Below are 23,659 nucleotides of genomic sequence, written 5' to 3'. Positions count from 1 at the left end.
ACAATAACCCATCAAGTTTGCAGTTGTAAATGTTTAAATGTTAATTTCTTATAATTAACATAATTATTATCTTAAGTTCCAAGTTCAAGTTCTAAATTTCATTACACCAGGTTAAAGTGCACTTAACATTATTAGTATAATATTGTTATGATCTTCATTTTAATAAAAAAGGGATAATGAAGTTGTGATCTCAGTTTCATGGACTTAAAAAAACAAATTACAGGAAGGAGTTCACGGCTTCTGCTTCGTTGGTTCATAGATGATTTGTGAACTTAAAAATACTTTAAAATGAATGTTGGATTCACAGATTCTGCTTTGAGTATCAATAGAAACAGTCACTTTCAGCTCCAGTCAGAAATATCCGTGAGAGATACCCGTCCTCCAGAGAACCCTACACTCCCGAGTTCTCCTTAATCCAGCTTCGGTATTTGGTGATTCGGGCGTAGACGCCGGGTCTATTCCTGCGAGCGCAGCCGTCGCCCCAGCTCACCACGCCGGCCAGGAAGACCCGCCCACTGGGGGTGGTGACGGACAGCGGGCCGCCGGAGTCGCCCTGAGAGAGTCGGAGAGGAGAGTTACAGGTTTAACTCTGCAGGGGATCCAACACAGGAAGAGGTTTACCAAGACCTGCATCAAGGTTGGGTTTTAGTCCTAAAAGGCAGGTTTTAAAGAGCATCAAAAACTCCCTGTGTTTAGTTAAGCCCTCCACAAACGATCCTGCTGGTACAGACGTTAAAACGAGCCTCCCAAAGAAACACGATGCTTGGTGCTCAAACACAGTCAAAGCTGACGGACAACGTTTTCCTCACGTTGAAGTTCTAATGTGAAGATGTCGGCCATATTATCTGACCAGTGAATTGTTTTTGTTGCTGCTGTTTACATTCCTTTTGATGCAAATTCAAAAAAATGCACTACAGGAATGATCTACTGTTTTGGTTTTGTGTTGAAAATGGACTACAACTGAATGTGTTGTGCATCCCTGTGTTGCAGAATGATAAATACATAATAAATGATCCTTGAATCCTTGAGAAAAAACGATAAAATGGGACCAGGATCAAAATATATTGTATTAAAGTACATTTAACTTACTAAGTGAGCTACTAACTTTAGTGTTTAATCACTCTCTAAGTAACCTATTGATGGTACATTTAACAGTTTGGTTAATAGCAGGATGTCTCATAACCTGCAGCCTTTAACGGTCTCAATAATTCAAATGATTTCTGCAGATTGGGGAAAGAACAAGAAAACCACAAGTTGTCAAATATTTCGTGACTCGGCAGAAAGTGGCGGTCGCAATCTTGGTAAATGGGGCGGCTGTGGCACATGAGGTAGAGCGCTTGTCCCGTAACCACAAGGTTGGTGGTTCAAACCCCTCTACCGGCAACATGCCGAGGTGTCCTTGAGCGAGACACCTAACCCCAAGTTGCTCCCCGGGCGCTTCATTGCAGCCCACTGCTCCTCCGGGATGGTTCAATGCAGAGAAATAATTTCCCCATTGTGGGACTAATAAAGGATTGATTATTATTATTATTATTATTATTTCTATGGTCTTTCTACGGGAGTGTCACCGTCTCATGTCTGTTGGGTGAGTAATGTTACCTGACAGGCGTCCACGCCTCCTTTGAGGACGCCGGCACACATCATCCTGCTGGTGACCTCGTCGTCCATCAGACTCTTACACACCGTGCTGTTGATGACCCGGACCTCAGCCTTCTGCAGGATGGTGGCAGCCAGGCCTGCAGACCACATGATCCAATATTAAGAGGCATGTTTTAGACTAAAACTAAAGTTTAACATGGATTTAACATTTTTCCTTTGTGGTATTTCAACTCATCACTTCCTGTGAGCGAGTGTTGGGACAGAAACGTTGAAGTGGTTCTGGCGACATCACCTGTGTCGTCCTGCGTTAACTCACCTCCCTCTCTAGTGGCCCCCCAGCCGGTGATCCACGCCTCTTGGCCTGCTGGGAAGTCGTAGGTGGCGGAGGGCAGACAGATGGGCCAGATGTTCTGGTTGAGGGTGACGTTGGCGTCCAGCTCCATCAGAGCGATGTCGTTGTCGTAGGTGAAGGTGTTGTAGTCCCGGTGAGCGACAATCCGCCTCAGGTTCCTCCTCACCGTCCACTCGTTGGTCTGACTCTGCACATGCAGACCCAGCAAGGCCTCCCATTGGTCCGCCTGCGAGTACCTGCGTCAACACACACTCAGAGGTCAGAGGTCACTGTACTACAGGGTAAGAAGAACCCCTTTAAAGGGTGACTCCAAAACCTGTTGTTCATCTCAACACTTGCCTGCTGTATAAAACACTGGAGGGAATCAATAACCAGTTACTGCATTAAACCCTTAATTATTATTTGTCTGATGTATTAGAAATAAGGAAGAATGCCAAATACAATTCAGCAGTCACCTGGACTCTTTTTCCTCATGTTTCTGTGTCTCAGTGACTAATATGGACGGCGTGTTGGTGTTTTTAACTGGTCCAGTATTGAAGGAGAGCGCTGCAGACAGCAGACACTAAACAGGATGTATGTTATCACTCCATCATTTAGGTCCAATAATGAGCAGAACTAGATTGTTATTGTTAGAGCCTGACCAGATCATGGAAAGATCCCTACAGAGAAATAAAACCTTTTTCTTTCTGTTTGTTATTGGGTCCAAACAAGTCTCGTTCTGAGAAGAGATTTGTTTCTGGAAGACGACGGAGGAAACTGAGTGAGAGTTGAAGAGAACAGTGATGTCAGAGTTTGTGTGTTGGTTAAGAAAAAACTTAACTTAGTGTTATTTAAAAGAGGTCATGGATAAATATTTAGATGATTTCCAAAATGTGGATGTGAGGCGATATGTCATAACGAGACTTCTCCTTGAGCACACTTCGATAGACACAACAACAAACAGAACGGTTTTATTCCTCTGTGGTTTTCCTCCTTTAATGTTATCAGACACTCACAATAACCCTAAAGCCCCCAGTGATTCTTTACAGCCTGTTTAGTGTCTGCAGCCTTCTCCTTCAATACTGGACCAGTCTAAAACACAGGCTAGAACTTCTCTGCGTATTTGAGCTCGTACTTGTTTGGTCCGCTGTCCTGGACGCAGTGAGCGGCGGTCAGCAGCCAGCGGTTACTCAACACCGACGCTCCACACACGTGACCGGTGCCTTTGATGTGGAGGCTGACCTGCCACGGCCACTCGCCCTCCCGGGACTCCTGACCGCCCACGATACGAGAGCTCCGGTACGGCTTCGTCCCGCACTCTGAAACACACAAATAAAAAACATGGAGACACAAAACTAACTAAATCACACAACAACCAATGTGTGTGTGTGTGTGTGTGTCTGTGTGTGTGTGTGTGTGTGTGTGTGTGTGTGTGTGTGTGTGTGTGTCTGTGTGTGTGTGTGTGTGTGTGTGTGTGTCTGTGTGTCTGTGTGTCTGTGTGTGTGTGTGTGTGTGTGTGTGTGTGTGTGTGTGTGTGTGTGTGTGTGTGTCTGTGTGTGTGTGTGTGTGTGTGTGTGTGTGTGTGTGTGTGTGTGTGTGTGTGTGTGTGTGTGTGTGTGTGTGTGTGTGTGTGTGTGTGTGTGTGTGTGTGTGTGTGTGTGTGTCTGTGTGTGTGTGTGTGTGTGTGTGTCTGTGTGTGTGTGTGTGTGTGTGTGTGTGTGTGTGTGTCTCTGTGTGTGTCTGTGTGTGTGTGTGTGTGTGTGTGTGTGTGTGTGTGTGTGTGTGTGTGTGTGTGTGTGTGTGTGTGTGTGTGTGTCTGTGTGTGTGTGTGTCTGTGTGTGTGTGTGTGTGTGTGTGTGTGTGTGTGTGTGTGTGTCTGTGTGTGTGTGTGTGTGTGTGTGTGTGTCTGTGTGTGTGTGTGTGTGTGTGTGTGTGTCTCTGTGTGTGTGTGTGTCTGTGTGTGTGTGTGTGTGTGTGTGTGTGTGTGTGTGTGTGTGTCTCTGTGTGTGTGTGTGTCTGTGTGTGTCTCTGTGTGTGTGTGTGTGTGTGTGTGTGTGTGTGTGTGTGTGTGTGTGTGTGTGTGTGTGTGTGTCTGTGTGTGTGTGTGTGTGTCTGTGTGTGTGTGTGTGTGTGTGTGTGTGTGTGGGGTCAACGTACGGCAGTTGTCCTCATCAGAGCCGTCCTCACAGTCCGTCTCTCCGTCACACTCCGGGTTCAGTTTACTGATGCAGCGTCCGTTCCTGCAGCGGAAGGTGAACTCTGAACACTTCTGAAGCACCAGAGCTGAACGGCCGGAGAGACACAGTATTAGTACTCACACTACTACTAATACTACGACTAATAATACCAGAAAACTAACCTGTCAAGAGCTTTCAGAGGTGTCAAAATCATTCTTTTTTTTAGCTACACATCATGATGTTAAAAGGAAGAAGTTGCCTCAGATACCAGAGACAAATCTCAGGTATCGTGGCCTTTTTTTCAGTAGGTGAGGTGGTTATGTAGAAATTCCCACACATTTCCATTTATGTGTCCCTGAACAACCACATGTCCTAATAATTGAACAGTTGGTCATAACATTAAGTAGGTCTTGGTTTGCTGTTTTCTGCTGTCTGAAGCACAATGAATAGAGAAAGTAGAGAAGAAGAAGTGGACGTTTTTTGTCACCCCCCAGCCAATCAGAGCAGGTGGATTAAAGCATTTATTGGAGTAAAGAGAGTTGTCCCTTACATTTCTCACATGTAGACTCATCCGAGCCGTCCGAGCAGTCGTCCTCCCCGTTGCACTTTAACTTCTCTGGGATGCAGAGGTTGTTTCTGCAGGAAAACTCTCCTGTTTTGCATTTTACTACGAATACAAAGAAACATCTCCAACAGTGAGATTCTCACAGTTCTCTATGGATATGTGCATACATATCCTTCCATCTGGAGGATTAACAGCACTTATTTTATGTATTGACAGCTTTCATCTCCAGTTCAACCCACCACAGTTTTCCTCGTCGGTGTCGTCTCCGCAGTCGTCAAACCCGTCGCACTCCCAGAACTTTGGTTTGCAGCGACCATTTCTACACTTCATCTGAATCGCCTCACACTCTGCACCGAGACAGAACATAAAAAAACACGCGTTAGCTTGTCTCTCAAAACCGTCTGACTTCCTGCCTGTGTCTCTCAGTTTCCGTCCCATTGGTTCCTACTGAAGACGTAAATACGTAGTTTCATCAGTAATTTCCTAAAACAGCTGGTCATTTAGTTTTGATTCATTTACAGCAGCAGAGATGTGGCTGAAAGCTGAAAACAATCAGTCCTGTTAACATGTTTTTTGTTTATGTGTGGATAAAAACAAAAGGCGTCCACAGTCAGTGGTTCGGACTCACTGCAGCCGTCCTCGTCGCTGCCGTCTCCACAATCGTTCCAGCCGTCACACTGCAGAGTCTTGTTGATGCACAGGTTGCTGGTGCACTGGAACCTTCCAGGACAAGCTGGTCAATGACATCAAACGGTAAAAATGAAACAAAGGAAGGGAATCGATCTCACAGCTGAAGGAATGCCTGAGAAAGCGGACAGAATTGTTAGTCAATAGGTTGAAAACAAATCAGTCTCACGATTATTTGGGACAAAGGCCTCGTACTCGGCGGTGAAGCCCTGGTCAACGAAGGTCGAGTCCGAGTTAAATGTGATGGTCATCTTGTTGCTTCGGCTGGTGACCACGTTGCCGTTTGGTTTTCTGCCACACATTCTACAACACAGAGACACAAAGAAGACTCAGCAAACCAGTTTCTGACTCTACGACTCTAACTGAGGATATCTTTGCAGGTGGACAGAATAACAGTCAACAGTCTGTTGATGGGTATAGTACAATAAACCTCAATCTGTAGAGCATCAATAGTATTGTGGACTTGGACAAACCTCGGGCTCTCAAGTCTTCAAGGATCAAATCTAAAATAACCTACCTGGTTAACTGAGATCTAGTTTAGCACCCTTAACAAGTTTCGGAGTTGGAACTTGTTGTTGACTCTAAACTTGTTTGTGTTGACCTGTGACTTTGTGTAGATATGTTGTTGTTGATTTAGGACTTGGATTGGCACACGTTGGCATTGAACTTCAGTTTTGGGACTTGACACAAACCTAATTAGTCTGCAAGGTGACTTTAGTCTCATAGGCCTTGACTTGTTGGTCCAGTTCGACTAAACTCTGGACTTCACGACAAAGACTTGGCGAGTCACTGATTCATTAAAAGGTCATGACTCAGTCAAAGAGGCTAATAAGTTTAATGACATCATGTCTGAGTCATAGCATGCTCAACACTGAACACTGACATAACTAAATCCTCATGTTTGAGTCATCAAACGTTCATGTTAAAGTCACATAACAAGTTTCGAGCTCTCAGAATTCCAGTCTGACACAGCTGATAGATGTTAAAAAAAAAAGCTGAAGTAAAAACAAAACGACTGATGGCTGACCTTTGACCGTTGACGTCAACATAATCATTGCGGCACTGGCTGCTGTAGTTTCCCAAGAAGAACTTCTTGAACTGAACCTTCAAAAACTTTTCTTTTGAGGCCTGAAAAAGAAAGAAAATAGAGACAAGACAATAACAAAAGCCAAAATGAGGTTATGAATTATTATATACATATTTGATAACTTCCTGACTTTCCTGTAGAATCCCCATTAGGTCCAAACTTGCGTTCTTACTAAATAAATATCGTCATGAAATGTCTTGATCACATTCCTGCTCTCCAGAGGATGAACCCCTAAGATTTTAATGACCTCATGACCTTTGCTCCGACGCCTTTAGAACAGTAAAAGGTGGACTTACCTCGATGTTCCAGACACATGTGGTTTGTGGAGGATAGTTGGAGGGGAAGAACGGTGAAGAGAAGGAGCCTTTGTCTGCAGTCAGCGTTCCTCCACACTCTGAAGAACAAGACGGACATTTCATACCGACGTCTTAGACAACAAGGAGACTTCAGCAGAACCAAGAGGTCAGAGGTTACACTGGTATCCTACTGATGATACAATCATCTTGAAGACAGAGATGTAACCTCAGGAGGTTAAGAAGAGTAAATACTCTGAAACAACTTGTGCAATTAGCAATCAAACTCAGATGTTCGTCCAAAAAATTTGCACAGAAAATTGTAAAAAAAGAAAGGATTTTATGAATTATTGCAGAACATTTGCGTGGTGAACAAAATATTTTTGGACGTCTTGCGCCTATAGAAATATATATTTGACCAATGAAATCCTTTGTTCCACGTGATTTAATACCTCCGGATACGGCTCCTAACGTTATATGTAGATCACGGGAAATGGCTAGCCACAACAGCTAGCATTAGCATCAAATTTGGGATCAGGTTAGTTTATGTATTTTGTAGTTAATGTTATTATCTTAGATATTCTCCGCCTCTCTTTTTGTTGTGAGGAGTGAACACAGACTTTATAAAATAATAGACAATTTCTTTGTACTATGGTATTGCGGATAATTTGAGTGAATTGAGTTTTCATACACGCAAATTTCCCGTATTTCCGCATCGCAGTTTCACATCACACTGGTGAGAAACAACTTTTATTCCGTCTTATTCCAAGAATCTGTCTGGAAAATATCAGAAACAAGAGAGAACTGCATTCGGAGAGCTGCATCTAAAAATTATCCTTATCATTATCATCCTTTTTATTTTCATGATTAATATGGAGTTGTTTTTTTCGTTGGTTAGATGATTGATTGTTTGGTCTATAAAAAAAAAATGTCATCAGTTCATTAAACCCAAACCAATGTCTTTGAACGTCTTGTTTTGACGTCTTGTTTTGAACGTCTTGTTCTACCAAGAACGTCCATAACTCTGATTACTGTTGAGTCTGTACTTCCTGCCGTACTTTGTTCAGCCACAGGGATCTGGGAGTAGTTGGCTCTGAATCCGGGGAAGTTCTTCTCGTCGTTGGTGATCAGAACCAGCAGCAGGACGTTTCCAGAGGACAGGAAGGACAGCGAGTCGTGAGGGTATCCACACTGCCTGAGGAGGAACCAGAGACATGCAGATGTTAGTTTCAATGAGAATCTAGTTGTTCCTCTTGTCTCATTGGATCAGAACTTTTTCTGAGACATTAAGGAGATGCTGCTATTCAAACACACCAGGTGAGGTGAAATATTGACTGATTTTAGCTTATTGGAGTCAGCAATAATTGAAACACATCACACAGAAAGGCCAACGACACTCTCTTTATGAGGTTCACCTGTACAGCCTAAATAAAGGCCAATAAAGTCTATTTTATTGTTATAAAATTACATGTTTTAGCACGGAGATCATAGTTAATTATGGTGTATTTATATACAACACCACCTTTAACAATCACTAAAAAACACTCAAACTGTACACTGTCTAGCTAACTAGCTATAGCAGAGGACTGTTTTTAATTTAATTTAATGTAATTATTAATTTATTCATCTATCCATTTATTTTACTCTATTTGAATATTTTTAATGTAATTTATTTATCTATTTATTAATCTATGTATTAATCTGTTTATTTAGCTAATTATTTTATTTTATATTATTTTTTTATTTAATTTAATTTGGTTTTATTTTATATATATTTTCTGGTATTTCATTTTATATTTAGGTTATTTTATTTTATGTCATTTCATTTCATTTTATTATTTCTGTGTGTCTTCGTTAAAGAGTGTTTATGATGAGACAGCAGTACAAGGACATGTTGTTTAATTTAACCATATGTGCATGTTGCTCTCCTGATATGTTCGGTCGATTGTAAGGTGTCTCTAATAAATTATGTTTTTAGTCATTAAGTAGTTCGATACATTTCTACACTGTCCACATATCACTCACAACACCTCATATCTGGGCCACACATTGAAGACTCCTTATCAAAAGGTTTATGTTATGAGTTTATCCTAATCTACCAATTATTTTCTGTGCAACAGATTACAAAAGAACTTTCAACAGCTGAAGAATTTTAACCTCTAAAATGTAAATATTGGTCTGAATATGTTGAATACGAGTTGTCTTCAGTATCTATAAGCTTGTTCCTTAAACAGTTGTCAGTGTATTGAAGAGACATATTTGTCCCTTCAACCTCTTTGTGTCTCATAACATAAAGCAGGTCTTTGTTTCCAGCAGGGGAGTCATTTAAACTACGACTCTAAATATGCATTCTGATCCGGTTAGAGTTCTGCTCTGGTTCTCACTCTGTCAGGACCCTCTTCTGTATCGGAGCCAGCGAGTCGTAGATCTGGATGAAGTCCTTCTGACAGTCGTCCTCCAGGATCAGAGTGTGGAAGTCCAGGCGGACTCGGTGGCCCGGGTCGGCCCTCAGCCTCCACTGCAGGTAGACGTTGGGGGGGTACGGGGAGTCTGGAAACCCGGGAGACTGGAAGAACCCCCTCTGCTGACGTGGAGGTCGTGAGACTCCCTCTCTGGAAATATTAAAAAACAGGAAAGAAAATGAGGTCACTAAAGGTCACACCAACATTAACTCCATCTTCACTATTTTACAATCACATCACATACATTTTTGAGCCTTGATGTTGAATAAAAACATAGAAAAGCCTCTGAATGTTGATCATGAACAAAGCCTCTTAACTTTGGGACTTTTATTTTGAAAGAACCGGATAGAAAAGAATTCCACAACAAAACATTTCTCACCAAAGGATTTCCTGGTCATGCGTGGGTCTATCGCTGTGGACAGAAGAGAGTATTCATTTAAACAAACTGAACGGTTCTCTTAAAGGAAAGAATTTACAGACATTTTCAGATTAGATTCTTTAGAAACCACCTGAGATTAAAATCACTATGCTGCTTATCTCCAGTTCTGATCGTCTGATCTCATCGACCCACTAAATCTAAAAAGACTGTCCTTATGACTAATGCACTTTAATATGACCTATATACACAGAAATACAGGATTGGTTGTGTCCATTCAGCAACCTCCTGTTCTGCAGAGTGAATCCAAAGCTTCCTGTCTTAAAGCTGCATTCTCTCTGCTGTCCAGCAGGGGGCGACTCCTCTGGTTGTATAGAAGTCTATGAGAAAATGACTCTACTTCTCTCTTGATTTATTCCCTCAGTAAACATTGTAAACATGAGTTTATGGTCTCAATCTCTAGTTTCAAGTCTTCTTCAATACAGCATGATGTTCATTTAGTAAATGATGCTCCATATATATATATATATATATATATATATATATATATATATATATATATATATATATACACACACAATAATCACACTAAACAAAAATTATAAAACAGGTATTAAGTGTCTTGATGGTTTTAGTAGTTAAGTAGTTTCAAATATTTTTAACATCCTTCAGGAAAAGTTTTTTATATTAATATTGATGAAGATTTTGCCAACATCACTATCAAATTTATTATAAAAAAAATTGTGTTTGTGGTTTGGCCGCTAACAGATTAGCATTAATGAAGTGCATTTCATTTGCACTGATATTAGAGGTTCTATAAGTTATTGTTCCATGTTATGAATACAGCATTATAGTTCATTGCTGATAGAAATGAATAACAGACGGCCGGTGATGATCTGGATTATTATGGTATGTTGGTGAACCCTGAGCGGTCAGACCTCGTGAGATGACGCTGTTGACGTTGAGGGCGTCTTTGGGTTTCAGCAGCACTCGTCCCTGTCGCTGCTGACTTCCTGTCGGCGGCTCCAGAGACTCGATGGCTTCGTCCAGCGACGCCTGCTGGAGGACGTGGACATCGAACTCTGACTCGTAATACGCCACCATGCCGTCGCCGTCGCCCTCACTGCAGACACACAGGAAGACCAGGAGGTCCCTCTTTAGATAGTACATCAATTATGTACAATGCTCTTCCTTCCTTTTCAGAGGTTAGCCTAGCTTAGCATAAAGACTGGAAGCAGAGGGAAACAGCTAGCCTAGCTTAGCATAAAGACTGGAAGCAGGGGGAAACAGCTAGCCTAGCTTAGCATAAAGACTGGAAGCAGAGGGAAACAGCTAGCCTAGCTTAGCATAAAGACTGGAAGCAGGGGGAAACAGCTAGCCTAGCTTAGCATAAAGACTGGAAGCAGAGGGAAACAGCTAGCCTAGCTTAGCATAAAGACTGGAAGCAGGGGGAAACAGCTAGCCTAGCTTAGCATAAAGACTGGAAGCAGAGGGGAACAGCTAGCCTAGCTTAGCATAAAGACTGGAAGCAGAGGGGAACAGCTAGCCTAGCTCCATCCAGAGTTCAGAAATACTCCCCGTGTCTGGATGACTTTTACTTTGAAAGAGATTCAGGAAGTCTTAACAGCAAAAAAGAGAAGAAGCAATAAATAATCAATAATAGAGATCAATGATCATAGTTCTACGATAACGACCGCCTTCACCATCATCATATTTTGTCATCAATATATCATTGTACTTTTCACTGCACTACATCTCAGAGGTAAATAGGATAGTTTCAAATGCAGGACTGTGTATTAGTACTTTTCCACACACAACCTTCACATATTCATCATCAGATTCAGAGACAGAATGGTACATCTGGATTTTCAGGTTGAATCAGCTGATGATAATAGAGGGACTGGATCTATTGTTCACTTCATGAAAGTAAAGTTTCTACATGTTTGCGCTGTGCTCCTACCTGAAGGCCTGGACCGTGGAGCCTTTGAAGTGTTTGGCCAGCACCGAGTTTGTGGAGTAAATCAGTTTCAGCTGGAAGACAAAAGATCATAAATACATAAATGAAGATAAATAGTATCACATCAACAGATACAGAAGGACAGAGCAGAGGAAGCAGAAGAGTTTCGGACTGACAGTCTCACCTGCCGGCTGACCAGAGAGGCCAGGTGAGAGAACCTGGGACTGTTGGGGTCTTCATAGTCCGTCAGGAACGGCTGGTTATTGATCCCCATGGAGCCGATGTAAACCTTCTTCACTCTGACGTCACTGCGTACTGAAGACAGAGGTATTAGACATGTATCCATCAGACAGTATCAATATAATAAAGATTAATAGGGTGGTGATTAACACTACCATTATTATTTATACGCTTTTGGACTCTCAATTAAATAATAAAACTCGTTTCCTTCCTCATAATACGTTTGCAAACGTGATGTAAAATTCTGAAACCTGAATCGTTTACTTCCATGTTGGTTTGTTTCTTCTTCTTTGCTCAGAGGAACAACATGCAGGAGGAGAATGTTCTTTATTCTGCACCAACAAATCCTCCTGAAGAACCATCTCCACAGAGAAACTAACGGAACCATCACTTTCATTTGTGCGTCCTGTTTTACAGAATCTACGAGATTAAACCTGCAGATCTGTCCGATAATTCAGGAGATTCCATCAGATGATGTGACAGCATACGGTTTGTTTTGTTCTTACAATAAATCTTTTAAAGGAGGATAAACTATGATAGAAATCTGGGATCCAATTAGCCCTCTCGCTCTACTAAAACATACTATGGTTGTACATGAATCAAACTGAGTTAAGCTGCTCAGAATCGACTGTTCATTCCTTTTTTATTTTCCATATAAACTATCTCACAAAATCAGTTGGGAGTTTCAGTGACGATCTCGACCACATGAACAAAGTCAAACACTGCAAGAAGTCATAATGAACCCAAAATATTAAAAAATGATTGGAGTCAACACCGTCTGTCCGGGGAATTCAACTCGTCAAAGTTTCACAGATTTCTTGTCACATGACTGTTGGTCTCAGATGAATCAATCATGTCTTCACAGTTTCTCTGAGGAGCTCAGAATTTTATGTTTTTTACAGAATCTGGTTAAAGGAAACGGATTATTTGTGGCGAGATTTTAAATGAAACACGTAGAATAAAAAGTTTCTGATGAAATATCAACATTTTAAGCTTTGTTTCAGCTGCTTTTTCTGACTGAAGCATTCTTCACACACGATGTGTTCAAGGACTGTTGGAAAGATGAAGATCTGACTTTTCTTACAGCTTCTAGCTCTGATAAACGTTGTCGTTTTAACGATTGTCTAAAGAAAACATGCTTTTCCATCCCTCCAGCAGGTTTTGTTCTCAGACCTTCTGAATGCTTCACAGAGGATTTTATTCCCACGTCAGCGTGTTTGTGTTCAGAGAAACGTTTCTGTTTCTGTTTGATTAATGAGCTCATTAAAGCTGTGTTTGCCTCCAGCTCAGACTGATAACAGGACCACGTCCCTCCCAGTTCACCTCCGGCCCCATCCTGTTTAAATAAAGTTTTGATTTGATTTTTAAATCATCTCACAGTGGAAGTGCCAGACCAGCAGTCCGCTGAGCAGAGCCACAGCAGCAGCCGCCAGCAGCAGACCCGCTCCAATCCACAGCTTCCTCCGGCGGCCCGGCTTCTTCTCCAGACGCTTGGTGTCCGAGGCCGGCAGGAACTGGTAGGTGGTGTCCCAGTCCTGGTCCTGCAGAGAGAGAGGGGTGGAGGGGGGAGGAGGTGGGAGGAGGACAGACGTGAGGAGAACTTCTCCAGCTCTCTGAACCGTGCTGACAGTTAAACACCAGCTGGTTGTTGGTTTCTACAGCAGGACTCACTGTCACTGGTTTCACTGGGACCAGTTCTGATTGACCCAGATGGGCTTTATAGAGCAACAGGGACTCGGATTCTGTTTCTATTGAATTTCTTTCTTTTATAAAAATTGGAAAAAAAACTGAATCTTTATATCCAACATTTTTTTCCAAGTGCTAACAAATGTTATTAATATTGAAAAAAAGATGTCAAACCTACTTTATTTATTACAATATTTATATTTGTACAACCTCTCCAACAATTGATGTGTATTTTATGTGAGACGGGTAGAATGAAGGGATCTTGAGAAATAATCACAATGTTAAGCTTTCTCTTGATTTTCCTAAAAGGTCGGTTACACATGAAGTGTTCAAGTACCGTCGGAAACTTCATAATCTGACCATACTTCCTGTTTTTATAACTTGTGGCCATGATGAATTTTGGTATTTTGGCCATATTACAAAGACTTCATGGGACACCCCTGGGCTCGGTTTGCACCATGATATAAATCTTGCAGACTCTCCAGACTCTCTAGACTCTCCAGACTCTCCAGACTCTCCTCAGACTCCCTCAGACTCCTCAGACTTTCTAGACTCTCAAAAACTCCCTCAGACTCTCCAGACTCTCTAGACTCTCAGACTTCTAGAGACTCTCCAGACTCTCCAGACTCTCTAGACTCAGACTCTCTCTAGACTCTCCTAGACTCTCAGACTCTCTAGACTCAGACTCTAGACTGCAGACTTTCCTGACTCTCCAGACTCCTCAGACTATCCAGTTACTAGACTCCTCAGACTTTCTAGACTCTAAAAACTCCTCAGACTCTCCAGACTCAGACTCTCCAGACTCAGACTGCAGACTTTCCAGACTCTCTAGACTCTCTCTAGACTCAGACTCTCTAGACTCAGACTATGCAGACTTTCCTGACTCTCTAGACTCCTCCGGACTCTCTAGACTCTCCAGACTCTCCAGATGCTAGACTCTAAAAACTCCTCAGACTATCCAGACTCTAAGAACTCTGCAGACTCTAGACTCACATACAAGACACCCTGACTGTCTTCACCCTCTTCAGTCAGCGGTTGTGTTTTCAGGCTCTCTCTGAACCTGTTCCGCTGTGTGAAAGTGAAACAGGGTGTATCTGAGCAGGAATGTTGTTGCTGCGTCTGTCTGTCAGCGGGTGGTGTCCTGTGGCTTATAGATTCTCTCCACACCCTGCTCCTCCGTGACGTAGCGCTGCACCTCCTCAGCGCTTTGTTCTACAGGTAAAGCTCCTTTTTGCCTTTCTGATTCTAAACGTGTTCGATAAGAAACTCGTTAATCAGACAGAGATGATGGGAGGCTAGCAGTTCCCCTCTGTTTCCAGTCTTTGTGCTAAGCTAGGCTAAACACACCTCAACTATGTGTGTACACATGATGATGACACTGATATTCATCTTCTCATATCTGGAATACTTTTTGTGAAAACAAAGAGTCAGGAACTAATAAAAGTATATAGTCAAACATTAAATAGATGTAGTAAAGTACAAAGTACTTTTTTACATTTAAAATGAATTTCTCCAAATCTTCTCCAGGCCTGAAAAATATTAAAAATAAAATAAAATCACTTTGTTCATATTCAATGAATTTGAGGTTTTTTCATGACCGTACGAACGTCATTATAAGATTATTTCTAATAAATGGAACTGTTCATTGTTATTATTAGTCATGTGATCGGTGATTGGTCGTTGTTGCCGGTTATATTGTAAGACTGATACATAATTGATTTGTTCAAATATTCATAAAGACCATATCTTCAAAATGAAATCTGTATCGTCTCAGTTTTAATTATTTTTCTACTGTTTTTTAAAAATAATTTACAATTATTTCTAAATATGAAACAGATATTCAATTATTCGATCAACAGCAAACGTTTGGACTGTTTGGATGATTGATTGGGACTTTTCTTAAAGGAAGCATGATGCCGGTTAACTTCAGAGTGACTCCGGATAGAAGCGGTTTCTGCTGACTGACGTAGATCACATTTAATATCTGAATTATTTGCATCTCTTCATATCAGTCAACTCTTTGTCGTACTGTACCTTTAAAAGTGAAGCTACTGTAAATGATTTATTTATCGCTGAAACTAAAGATTATGTTCTCATCAATCAATCTGAACATCAACTTATTTAATGGAACTATTTTTGGTTTTGTTTATAAAATGTGACGAAATACTTAAATGTTAAACTGAGAAAATATTCACATTTGATAAATTACTTTTACTACGAGTGCAAGTAGTAATACCACAGGTAGAAATACTCTGATACAGGAGAAGATGACCCACAGTAAAAGTACTCATTATGCAGAATAATAGTACATCATTCTATTATAATTATTGATGCATTAATGTTAATTAATTACTTTATATAATCTTTAATAACACAATCATCATTTATAAATTGATTCTATTTTGTTTTTTAACCTTAATCTGTTAAGTAACTTAAGTTATTAAATACAAGTAAGAAGTACATATTTACCTTTGATATGTAGTGGAGCAGTATAAAGTACAAGCACCCCAAACAGCACTGAATACTGTCAGTTTATGAGCTTAGTTACTTCCCACCACGATTATTTATTAAAACTGTGGCCGGTTGATTTTTTCTGCCAATCAACTAATCGATTAAACCAGATTACCTGTTTCAGATCAATGAAATAAAAGTAAACATCTGTATGTTCTATATTTCCTGTCTCCTGCATGAAGTGTTTTATGGTAATCGATCATGAAGGATGTTCCACTGGGTAAACCATTGAGCCCAGTTGGTTCTGCTGTGGAACCAGTCCAGGAGCAGGGTGCTCTGTGCTGGTTCTGCTGTAGAACCAGTCCAGCAGCAGGGTGCTCTGTGCTGGTTCTGCTGTGGAACCAGTCCAGCAGCAGGGTGCTCTGTGCTGGTTCTGCTGTAGAACCAGTCCAGCAGCAGGGTGCTCTGTGCTGGTTCTGCTGTGGAACCAGTCCAGCAGCAGGGTGCTCTGTGCTGGTTCTGCTGTAGAACCAGTCCAGCAGCAGGGTGCTCTGTGCTGGAGCCGCTTTACATCCTCTCATGATCGACACATTCAGCTCAGACAGAGACCCGGTCCCGGTTTCTGATCTGGTCTCAGGTGAAACTGCCGGGCGGGCTGTGACGTCACAGGTGCGGGCTCACCTGTGGTCCCGGGCTGAACGTGCGTCCTGAGTCCAGGTGATCCATGTTGTGAGCAGAGTCTCTCTATTGGCTTTATTCCGTCTTCTTCTCGCGTGCTTCCTCCAGGTGAGTCTCGCGCTCCAATGCCGTCACCGTCCCGCTGACATGTTGACAGGTGAGCAGACAGACAGGTGAGCAGACAGGTGAGCAGACAGACAGGTGAGCAGACAGGTGAGCAGACAGACAGGTGAGCAGACAGGTGAGCAGACAGACAGACAGGTGAGCAGACAGACAGGTGAGCAGACAGGTGAGCAGACAGACAGACAGGTGAGCAGACAGACAGGTGAGCAGACAGACAGGTGAGCAGACAGACAGACAGACAGACAGACAGACAGGTGAGCAGACAGACAGACAGGTGAGCAGACAGACAGACAGGTGGACTCACTGGGACTCCCGGTGCCGGTGCTGGTGTCGGGTCGAGGTCGAAGCAGAAACAAAGATCCGGCGACAAGAAGGAGGAAACGGGCGACTGAGCACCTGAACGACACCTGAGAGAATACCGAGAGCAGGTAGGTCCACCTGTTCTCCCATGATGCACCGCGGGACTGAAAACATCAAAGCTGTCTCTGGATGTCTTCTTTTGTCTCTCTTTGTTTCAGGAAGAAGAGCTGATGATTCATCAGAAATGCTCTGATACAAGTACAAGTTGTATTAACTACAATACAAAACAGATGGAGTTCAGTAAAAAGGACAGTATTTACTGCTTTGATGTAGTGTAGGAGATGTACAGAGGAGCAGATGATTTGGATACTCATCTAAAGTACTTCAGATGTCGTACTTCAGTCCAGTATTTGGGTAAATATACTTAGTTTTCTGCTCCAGTCACACATTGAGTGACTTGTAACTCACATTGTTTCCAGCAGAGGGCGCTGCTGCATCAGTTCAGACTCCTGATCTAGATCTCATTCATGTGTTTATCCTGTAGGGTAACACAGTAATATGTATTATATACACAGTAATATATACATACTTAAATCCACCAGTAACAGAACACAATCAGAGAAACACAACAAAGCCCATCACCTTCTGGTTTCTGTAGTCTTTATTAGTGGAATGGAATATACACCTCTGTGCTTTAAAGCTGTTTTCTCCTTCATTCATTCTCTCTCTCTCTGAGACTTCACACCAGCATCCATTCACTGGATGAAACAACGTTTATCATCTTCAACAGATCATTTCATTATTTATTTACCTCCTTGTGTCTCCTTTGAGACGATGAGACTAATGCTTTGTGGGATAAATGTATAGATGTATAAACACCACCTCAGATAGGCCGATACTCACCCCATTAACAGTAATATTCAATGTTAGACATTTTAAGAGCAACTTAAAACAGTTTAACGGTCACCCAGCCCTCATAGAACCAGAGTTACGTGCAGTTATGAATTCAGTTATTAATGTAACTCTGGTTCTATGAGTTCTGGGTGACGTTCAGAGATGGATAATTTTATAAATTTTAGTTTAAAATTCTGATTAGTAAGTTTGAAAATAAAAAATTGCTAATAAAATTGTCCATTAATTAATTAATTTAGATTTTTTTTTCAGAATTCTATTTCGTAATGAGAATGAATGTATTCAGGGATTATTGGAAAATAAAATAAATTGCATAAAAAATTACCATTAAATAGGAAATAATCATTTTTTAGTAATTCTGACTCACATTCATTCTCAAATGAATACTTTTTAGAAGCATTTGTTACAAAAGGTTGTCCGTGAGCCACAGCTTCAGAACTAAATGAAAACATTGAAACAATATTAAACAACACGTTCTTTATGAAATAACATGAGAAACGTTTCATCCAGTGACGGAGCGTCTGTTCGGCCTCCTCGTTCAGTCGACTGTCTTTAAACTGCAGGAGAAAACAGATAAAATACCTATAACGGTATCCATGCATATTTGTGACTGCTCATCATACCAACACACACATTCATACCAATACACACACACACACACACACACACACGCACACACACGCACACACACTTTGCATTCTGGCGAGGAACATGCCTGAATGATATTTTTTTAAATTCATTTCTATAATCTGTTTTCTTCTAACGTACACGTCTCGTGGTACAAACACTCGTCTTGAAAAGTCTCGGGACGGGGAGGGGGGATGAGGAAAACCAACCAATGAGAGGAGAGAAACAAATAAAGAGTCGTCATGCAAAAGAACGGATGATGAAGATATTTTTTCGTCCCCCACAGTGAAGTGTGTTTCTATCTCTTCTGCTCTGATATGATCAGTAGTGCTACTTCTACTGGACGAGGCTCATGCACGGAGGAACCACTCAGCTCTTCTGCTTTTTTTAGCTCTTTTTTTTAGTTGTTTTTGTGGTTTTTTTTGGTTTGAGGATTTTGTTTGGAAGATGCAGGTGAACGTTTATGATACAAAATATGTTACAGTATGTACGTCTTGCCTCCCGTGTGTCACTCACTCACGCTCGCTTCTGAATGGTCGAGGAAACGCTCCGCCGGAATACTCGCAGATAAAAGTCAGCGTGGCCGACGGCGTGCACTCTTCAAGAGAAAGGTTTTTAAAGATATATCATAATCAACACAGCTGTACTGACACTATGTACCTGTGGGAATCCGTCTAGAAAGAGAGAAGAGCTTCTGCTCTACTGTTTCCTCAGGTGTCTTCCATCAGTCTGACATCGTTTTTGAACGTGCTCTCTCGATGAATCTGAAATAAAAAGAATCCACCGTCTCTGCAGCATCACCTCACTCTTAAATATAACTGGAGCGTTTTTATGTTCCGGCTGAACATCCTCTTAAGGAGACCTTTAGAACGGTTTTATGTTCTCGGCTGTTCTCCAGGACTAATGTTCGGTGTCTCCGCGGGTCGATGAGTTGCAATCACACTCAGTTTATAGTCTACTGATGTTCTCTTTCCTCAATACAACCTCAGAGTTTTCTTGACTCTTGACATTTATATCTCCTCAGTGGCTGAACAGATTTTAATATTTCAAACTGCCTCTGAAAACGTCCTTCTCCCTTCATTCTTTTGTAATTTGGAGTGTAAAGATGAAATAATCTCTCAGTATGTTTATATGAAGAGACACACATGAATGCACTGGGAACACAGTGATGATCCCAATAACTCTTTCATTTATGGAGGGACTTTTTAACTGCTGTGGCCAAAATGTATCGGAGAAGATGTTTGGTCTTGATAACATCGACATCCCATTAAATAAAGGTTCAAATCTAAAGAAACGTTCTTATTGTTCTACATCAAGTTCGAATAGAAATCTTATTTAGACATACTTTCACCTGCAAATCACCAAAAGCAAACTTAGCTATAATGAGACAATGGGCTCCACCACCTCTCCTACATATCAGGAGAAAGTATATTGTAGTCTTTTTATGTTTTTTGTAGTCATTTCACCTCTATTTGCATTCATGTTATGTCTTCTTGTCGTCTTTTTGAGTCAGTTTCTGGTCATTTTGTGTCTCTTTGTAGTATTTCTGTGTCTGTTCGTAGTCTATTTTATCTCTTTGTAGTCTATTTTGTCCCTTCGTACCTTTTGTTTTATGTTTCTTTCTGGTCATTTTGAGTATCTGCCTGGTCGGGTAATGGTGCAAATTTGGATGTTTGAGCTTCATGCAAAAGACTCAGCTAACATATTCATAGCGTTATGGTAGCTCCAGCTTACAAAATACATTTTTCTGTTTCATTTTGCGTAAAGGGGGTGGTCGGTGTTCAGTCCAGTCCAGCATTGATTTATCTCAGAATTTGGACGGAAATCTTTATCAGAAAGACTGATGGAAGAAACGCTGCAAGAGAAAAACCCACTGAGGAGCTGATGCTACAATGAAGGAGCAGACTTTGCTGCTTCTTTATCTTATTGATACCACTTTCCTTTTAATATTATCCTTCCATTCATATGTTGAGGCTAACGATATAAAAAGGAAAAATTTCAACTTAGCCTACGTTGGTTTTATTCCAACTGATCCGTGTTGGTTCTTGTTTGTTGGAACTTGTTTAAGTTGTTTGAAGTTTCAGTCATATTGTGCTAATACTAACATAATTCTACTAGGTAGTATAATCTTTAGTGTGCACAAGATTAGATATCATCTTTTTGCATATTATCAGCTATAAGCAAGAGAGTTATAAGATGGTACTGATGTTTTAGATAAATAAGACTGAAGTAACTTCATGAACGTGTTTAGAACAAACCTTTTTTCCCAGAGTGCACGTCAGCGGGACAAATTTAAACGTGGCGTTGCATTTCTCTTTCCCATTCAGATCTATTGCAGAATACCTGTTGTGTTCTCTCTCTCACTGAAAAGATCACAGAACAAATGAATATCTTAGTTGCTTTACATAATGTTCCCTGCAATAATGACTGTACTTTTATAACACACATATTATTATTGTTATTATTATTATTCTCTTCATGTTGATGCTATTTTCCTGCTTGTTGTAATGTTGCATATTTTGAAAAGTAAAAGGCTTTCGTTCTTAGTCTGGACGTCAGTGTCACACTGACAAACACTTCTGAGCTACAGCCAGACCAGACAAGTCCACATCAGACCAGATTGATCCAGAATCCCTCAGTTAACCCTTTCCTCTCTGCAGTCCCATTAAGAAAACCAGGTAGGTCCTTTGAGTCCAGTTCAGCTCCTCAAAGATCAGCTCAGTGTAGTTTGTGTGAACAGTATTCAGGCTCAGCTTAGATCAGTTAAACCCAGGAGAGTTCGGTTCGTATTCATGCGTTTCAGCAGCGTCTGGATCATCCTTCTAAGATGATCATGCTGTTTCACCTCTTACATCCACATTCTGAAGAGTTCTCACTCATGATTTCCTGTTTGTTCCTTAAAATGTGAGCTGAAGCTGCTGAATCAGAGCCAGTGTAGACATCATCCATACAGACTTTCATCCTCTTCTGAGTCATCTTTAAACCTACAACCTTTACATTTCAGGCATAAGTGGTCCAACACTTCATTCAGCTGAGCAGCGTTTTCACGGCAATCTGGAGCCAAATCACCAAACTGCAAGTATCATTGTGGAGCTATATTATCCTGATGAACGTCACCTGTTTCCCCACAACAACCAACATCCAAAGAATTCAATAAGTTAGAAGCTGCTCAGGGTTGCTTGGTTACTACAGATCGTCTCTGTCTCGTCTTTATCCAATCACAGATGAGTTTGACTCTGAAACAGTTTGAATCCTCTAGCTGTCAAAAGATTCACGGTCAAGACCAACAACTCAACTTCTCAGTCCTTTCACGGCAGGTTTAGACTGAAATATAAGCCATTGTCTTGTAGCCATTTGTTACCCGTAGTGATGCAAAACTGACCCCCTGAAACCAGCTGACAGGTTGGTTTCAGGGGGTTTGATGTTTTTTTGTTTTTTTGTCTTGGCATCGTTTACATTAGATGAACCGTCCCAAAAGTGCGTGTTGGGGTAAAATGAATGGAAGGGGGTTCTTCTGGAGAACAATTATTGTTTTTCAAATACCTTGCCTTTGATTTTTGCTTGATTCCATATCTCCTGGTATGGAAAGCCATTTGGTCCATTGTGTCTCCAATAATCCACAAAATAGTGAGAGGAAGTGTAAGCTATGAGCGGTTCTCAAAGAATCAATCTGAGTAGTGTTTGTCCCCCGAGATCTGAGCTAGCCGAGGCTTCTAAGGAGGTTCAGAGCTCATGGGGGAGGTTGGCTGGCGAGACGGCAGGGTGGGTGGCCGGGTGGGGGTGGGGGGGGGGTGTCGTGGGCGAGGTCGGAGGTTATAAGGAGGAGATTTTGAAGGTGTCGTGGGTGTAGGCGGTGGCCTGGCTGTTGCGCAGGATGCCGGGGATGGGGGCGTGCGATGGCGGCAGGCTCTCGTCGGGCGTGTTGGCAGGCGGCGTTGGAATGCTGATGATGGCGGCGGTGAAATCTTGATCCCCGCAGTTCAGCTTCAGGTCACTCATCTGGGCGTTCAGACTGGAACGACTGAGGACAGAAACAAACACACAATACAGACAAAGAATGTTTTATTTTATATGAAGAACCAATAAAACCTTGAAAAGAGGCAACAAACACCGTGAATTCTCTCTATTCTTTGAAAGGAATACAAATATGATAATGCAGTGAAATATAATCGAGCATTATTAAGCATTTTTCAAAACACGATAAAACAGTTTTTGGAAAACAGTGTCTTGATCGTTCTTCCTGGATGTCAGAAACTGAAGGAAAGTCTGCGTTAAAATGAAAAGTGCTCATCCTGAGGCTTAGATAGAACTACTTCGTGTACTACTAACAAGCTTACAGCTAAAGTCAGCTCATTGGCTGCTGTAGAAACAAAAACAGACTATAGAAACAGCTCAGTCATAATAAAGTAAGTCATTTTAAGTCTAAGTTATCTGAAAGAACAGTGTGTTTTCAATGGTAAAATAACTTTTACATTGTCTGCAGTAAAATATGGTGTGCATCAATAATGTTCATTTATAATCTCAGAACATAATTCTATCTGAACGGTTTATTGTGTGCATCGTGCTTTATTTGTGTATCTTCAGCACAGTTGTGTGTTTGTGTTCAGTTGTGTATCTTCATGTACGTTTGTGGAGTTATGGAGGTGGACTTGATGTGCAGGGTGTCCAGCTCCTGGACGCTCCCCCGGCTGACGGACACCGTGGAGTTGGCCAGGCGCATGGCGGCTCTCCTCCTGGCCCGGCGGGGGCAGCAGCCGGTGGAGTTGTTCTGCGCCCCCTGCTGGCTGGACAGGGAAGTGCTGCGACTGGTCCTGTAGCCCACCGACTCCGTCATACACAGCTCGCTGTAGTTCATCTCGTTGGTGAACTCGTGGTTCTGTGACGAGAGGAGGGGGGGTCAGACGGGAGAACAGACCGACACACAACTAGAACTTCAGTGACGGTCGTCCATGTTGGCTGAGGAACTGAGAATAACTGGATCTTGAAAAGTTGAATTGAAGCATCAGAAGAAGCTTTAAAGGTTTTGCTTTCAACTTCTGACTACGTGGATGAGAAGATTTAGTAAAATGTACATTTCAAAATGTACATTTCTAAGACAAACCAGAGGA

General features: G+C 41.6%; 2 protein-coding genes across 2 annotated transcripts in view; both read right to left on the bottom strand.

The window, feature by feature from the left end:
- Nucleotides 1-241: 241 nt before the first annotated feature.
- LOC129100011 (suppressor of tumorigenicity 14 protein homolog) lies at nt 242-16,492 on the bottom strand. The gene is made up of 19 exons (XM_054609506.1): nt 16,254-16,492; nt 13,153-13,397; nt 11,719-11,849; nt 11,538-11,608; nt 10,516-10,700; nt 9,567-9,613; nt 9,124-9,347; nt 7,798-7,934; nt 6,743-6,840; nt 6,387-6,487; nt 5,529-5,662; nt 5,301-5,405; nt 4,912-5,019; nt 4,658-4,774; nt 4,088-4,213; nt 3,066-3,249; nt 1,916-2,187; nt 1,600-1,736; nt 242-553 (listed from the first exon to the last, which is right to left on the bottom strand). Exons 1-19 carry the CDS (start codon nt 16,490-16,492, stop codon nt 392-394), a joined length of 2,823 nt encoding a protein of 940 aa, XP_054465481.1. The 3' UTR covers nt 242-391.
- A 5,872-nt stretch (nt 16,493-22,364) lies between these two features.
- Nucleotides 22,365-23,659, bottom strand: part of kcnd1 (potassium voltage-gated channel, Shal-related subfamily, member 1) — a 39,249-nt gene continuing 37,954 nt past the window's right edge. The window contains exons 7-8 of the mRNA XM_054609815.1: nt 23,177-23,427; nt 22,365-22,572 (exon numbers count right to left, since the gene is read on the bottom strand). Of these exons, the coding sequence (XP_054465790.1) occupies nt 22,365-22,572; nt 23,177-23,427 (459 nt within the window). The remainder of the gene's footprint in view (nt 22,573-23,176; nt 23,428-23,659) is intronic.

The sequence above is a fragment of the Anoplopoma fimbria genome, chromosome 12, assembly GCF_027596085.1.
Source record: "Anoplopoma fimbria isolate UVic2021 breed Golden Eagle Sablefish chromosome 12, Afim_UVic_2022, whole genome shotgun sequence".
NCBI classification, from domain to species: domain Eukaryota; kingdom Metazoa; phylum Chordata; class Actinopteri; order Perciformes; family Anoplopomatidae; genus Anoplopoma; species Anoplopoma fimbria.
The sequence above is the reverse complement of the archived record's forward strand: the minus strand, read 5'-3'. Positions and strand labels throughout refer to the sequence as shown.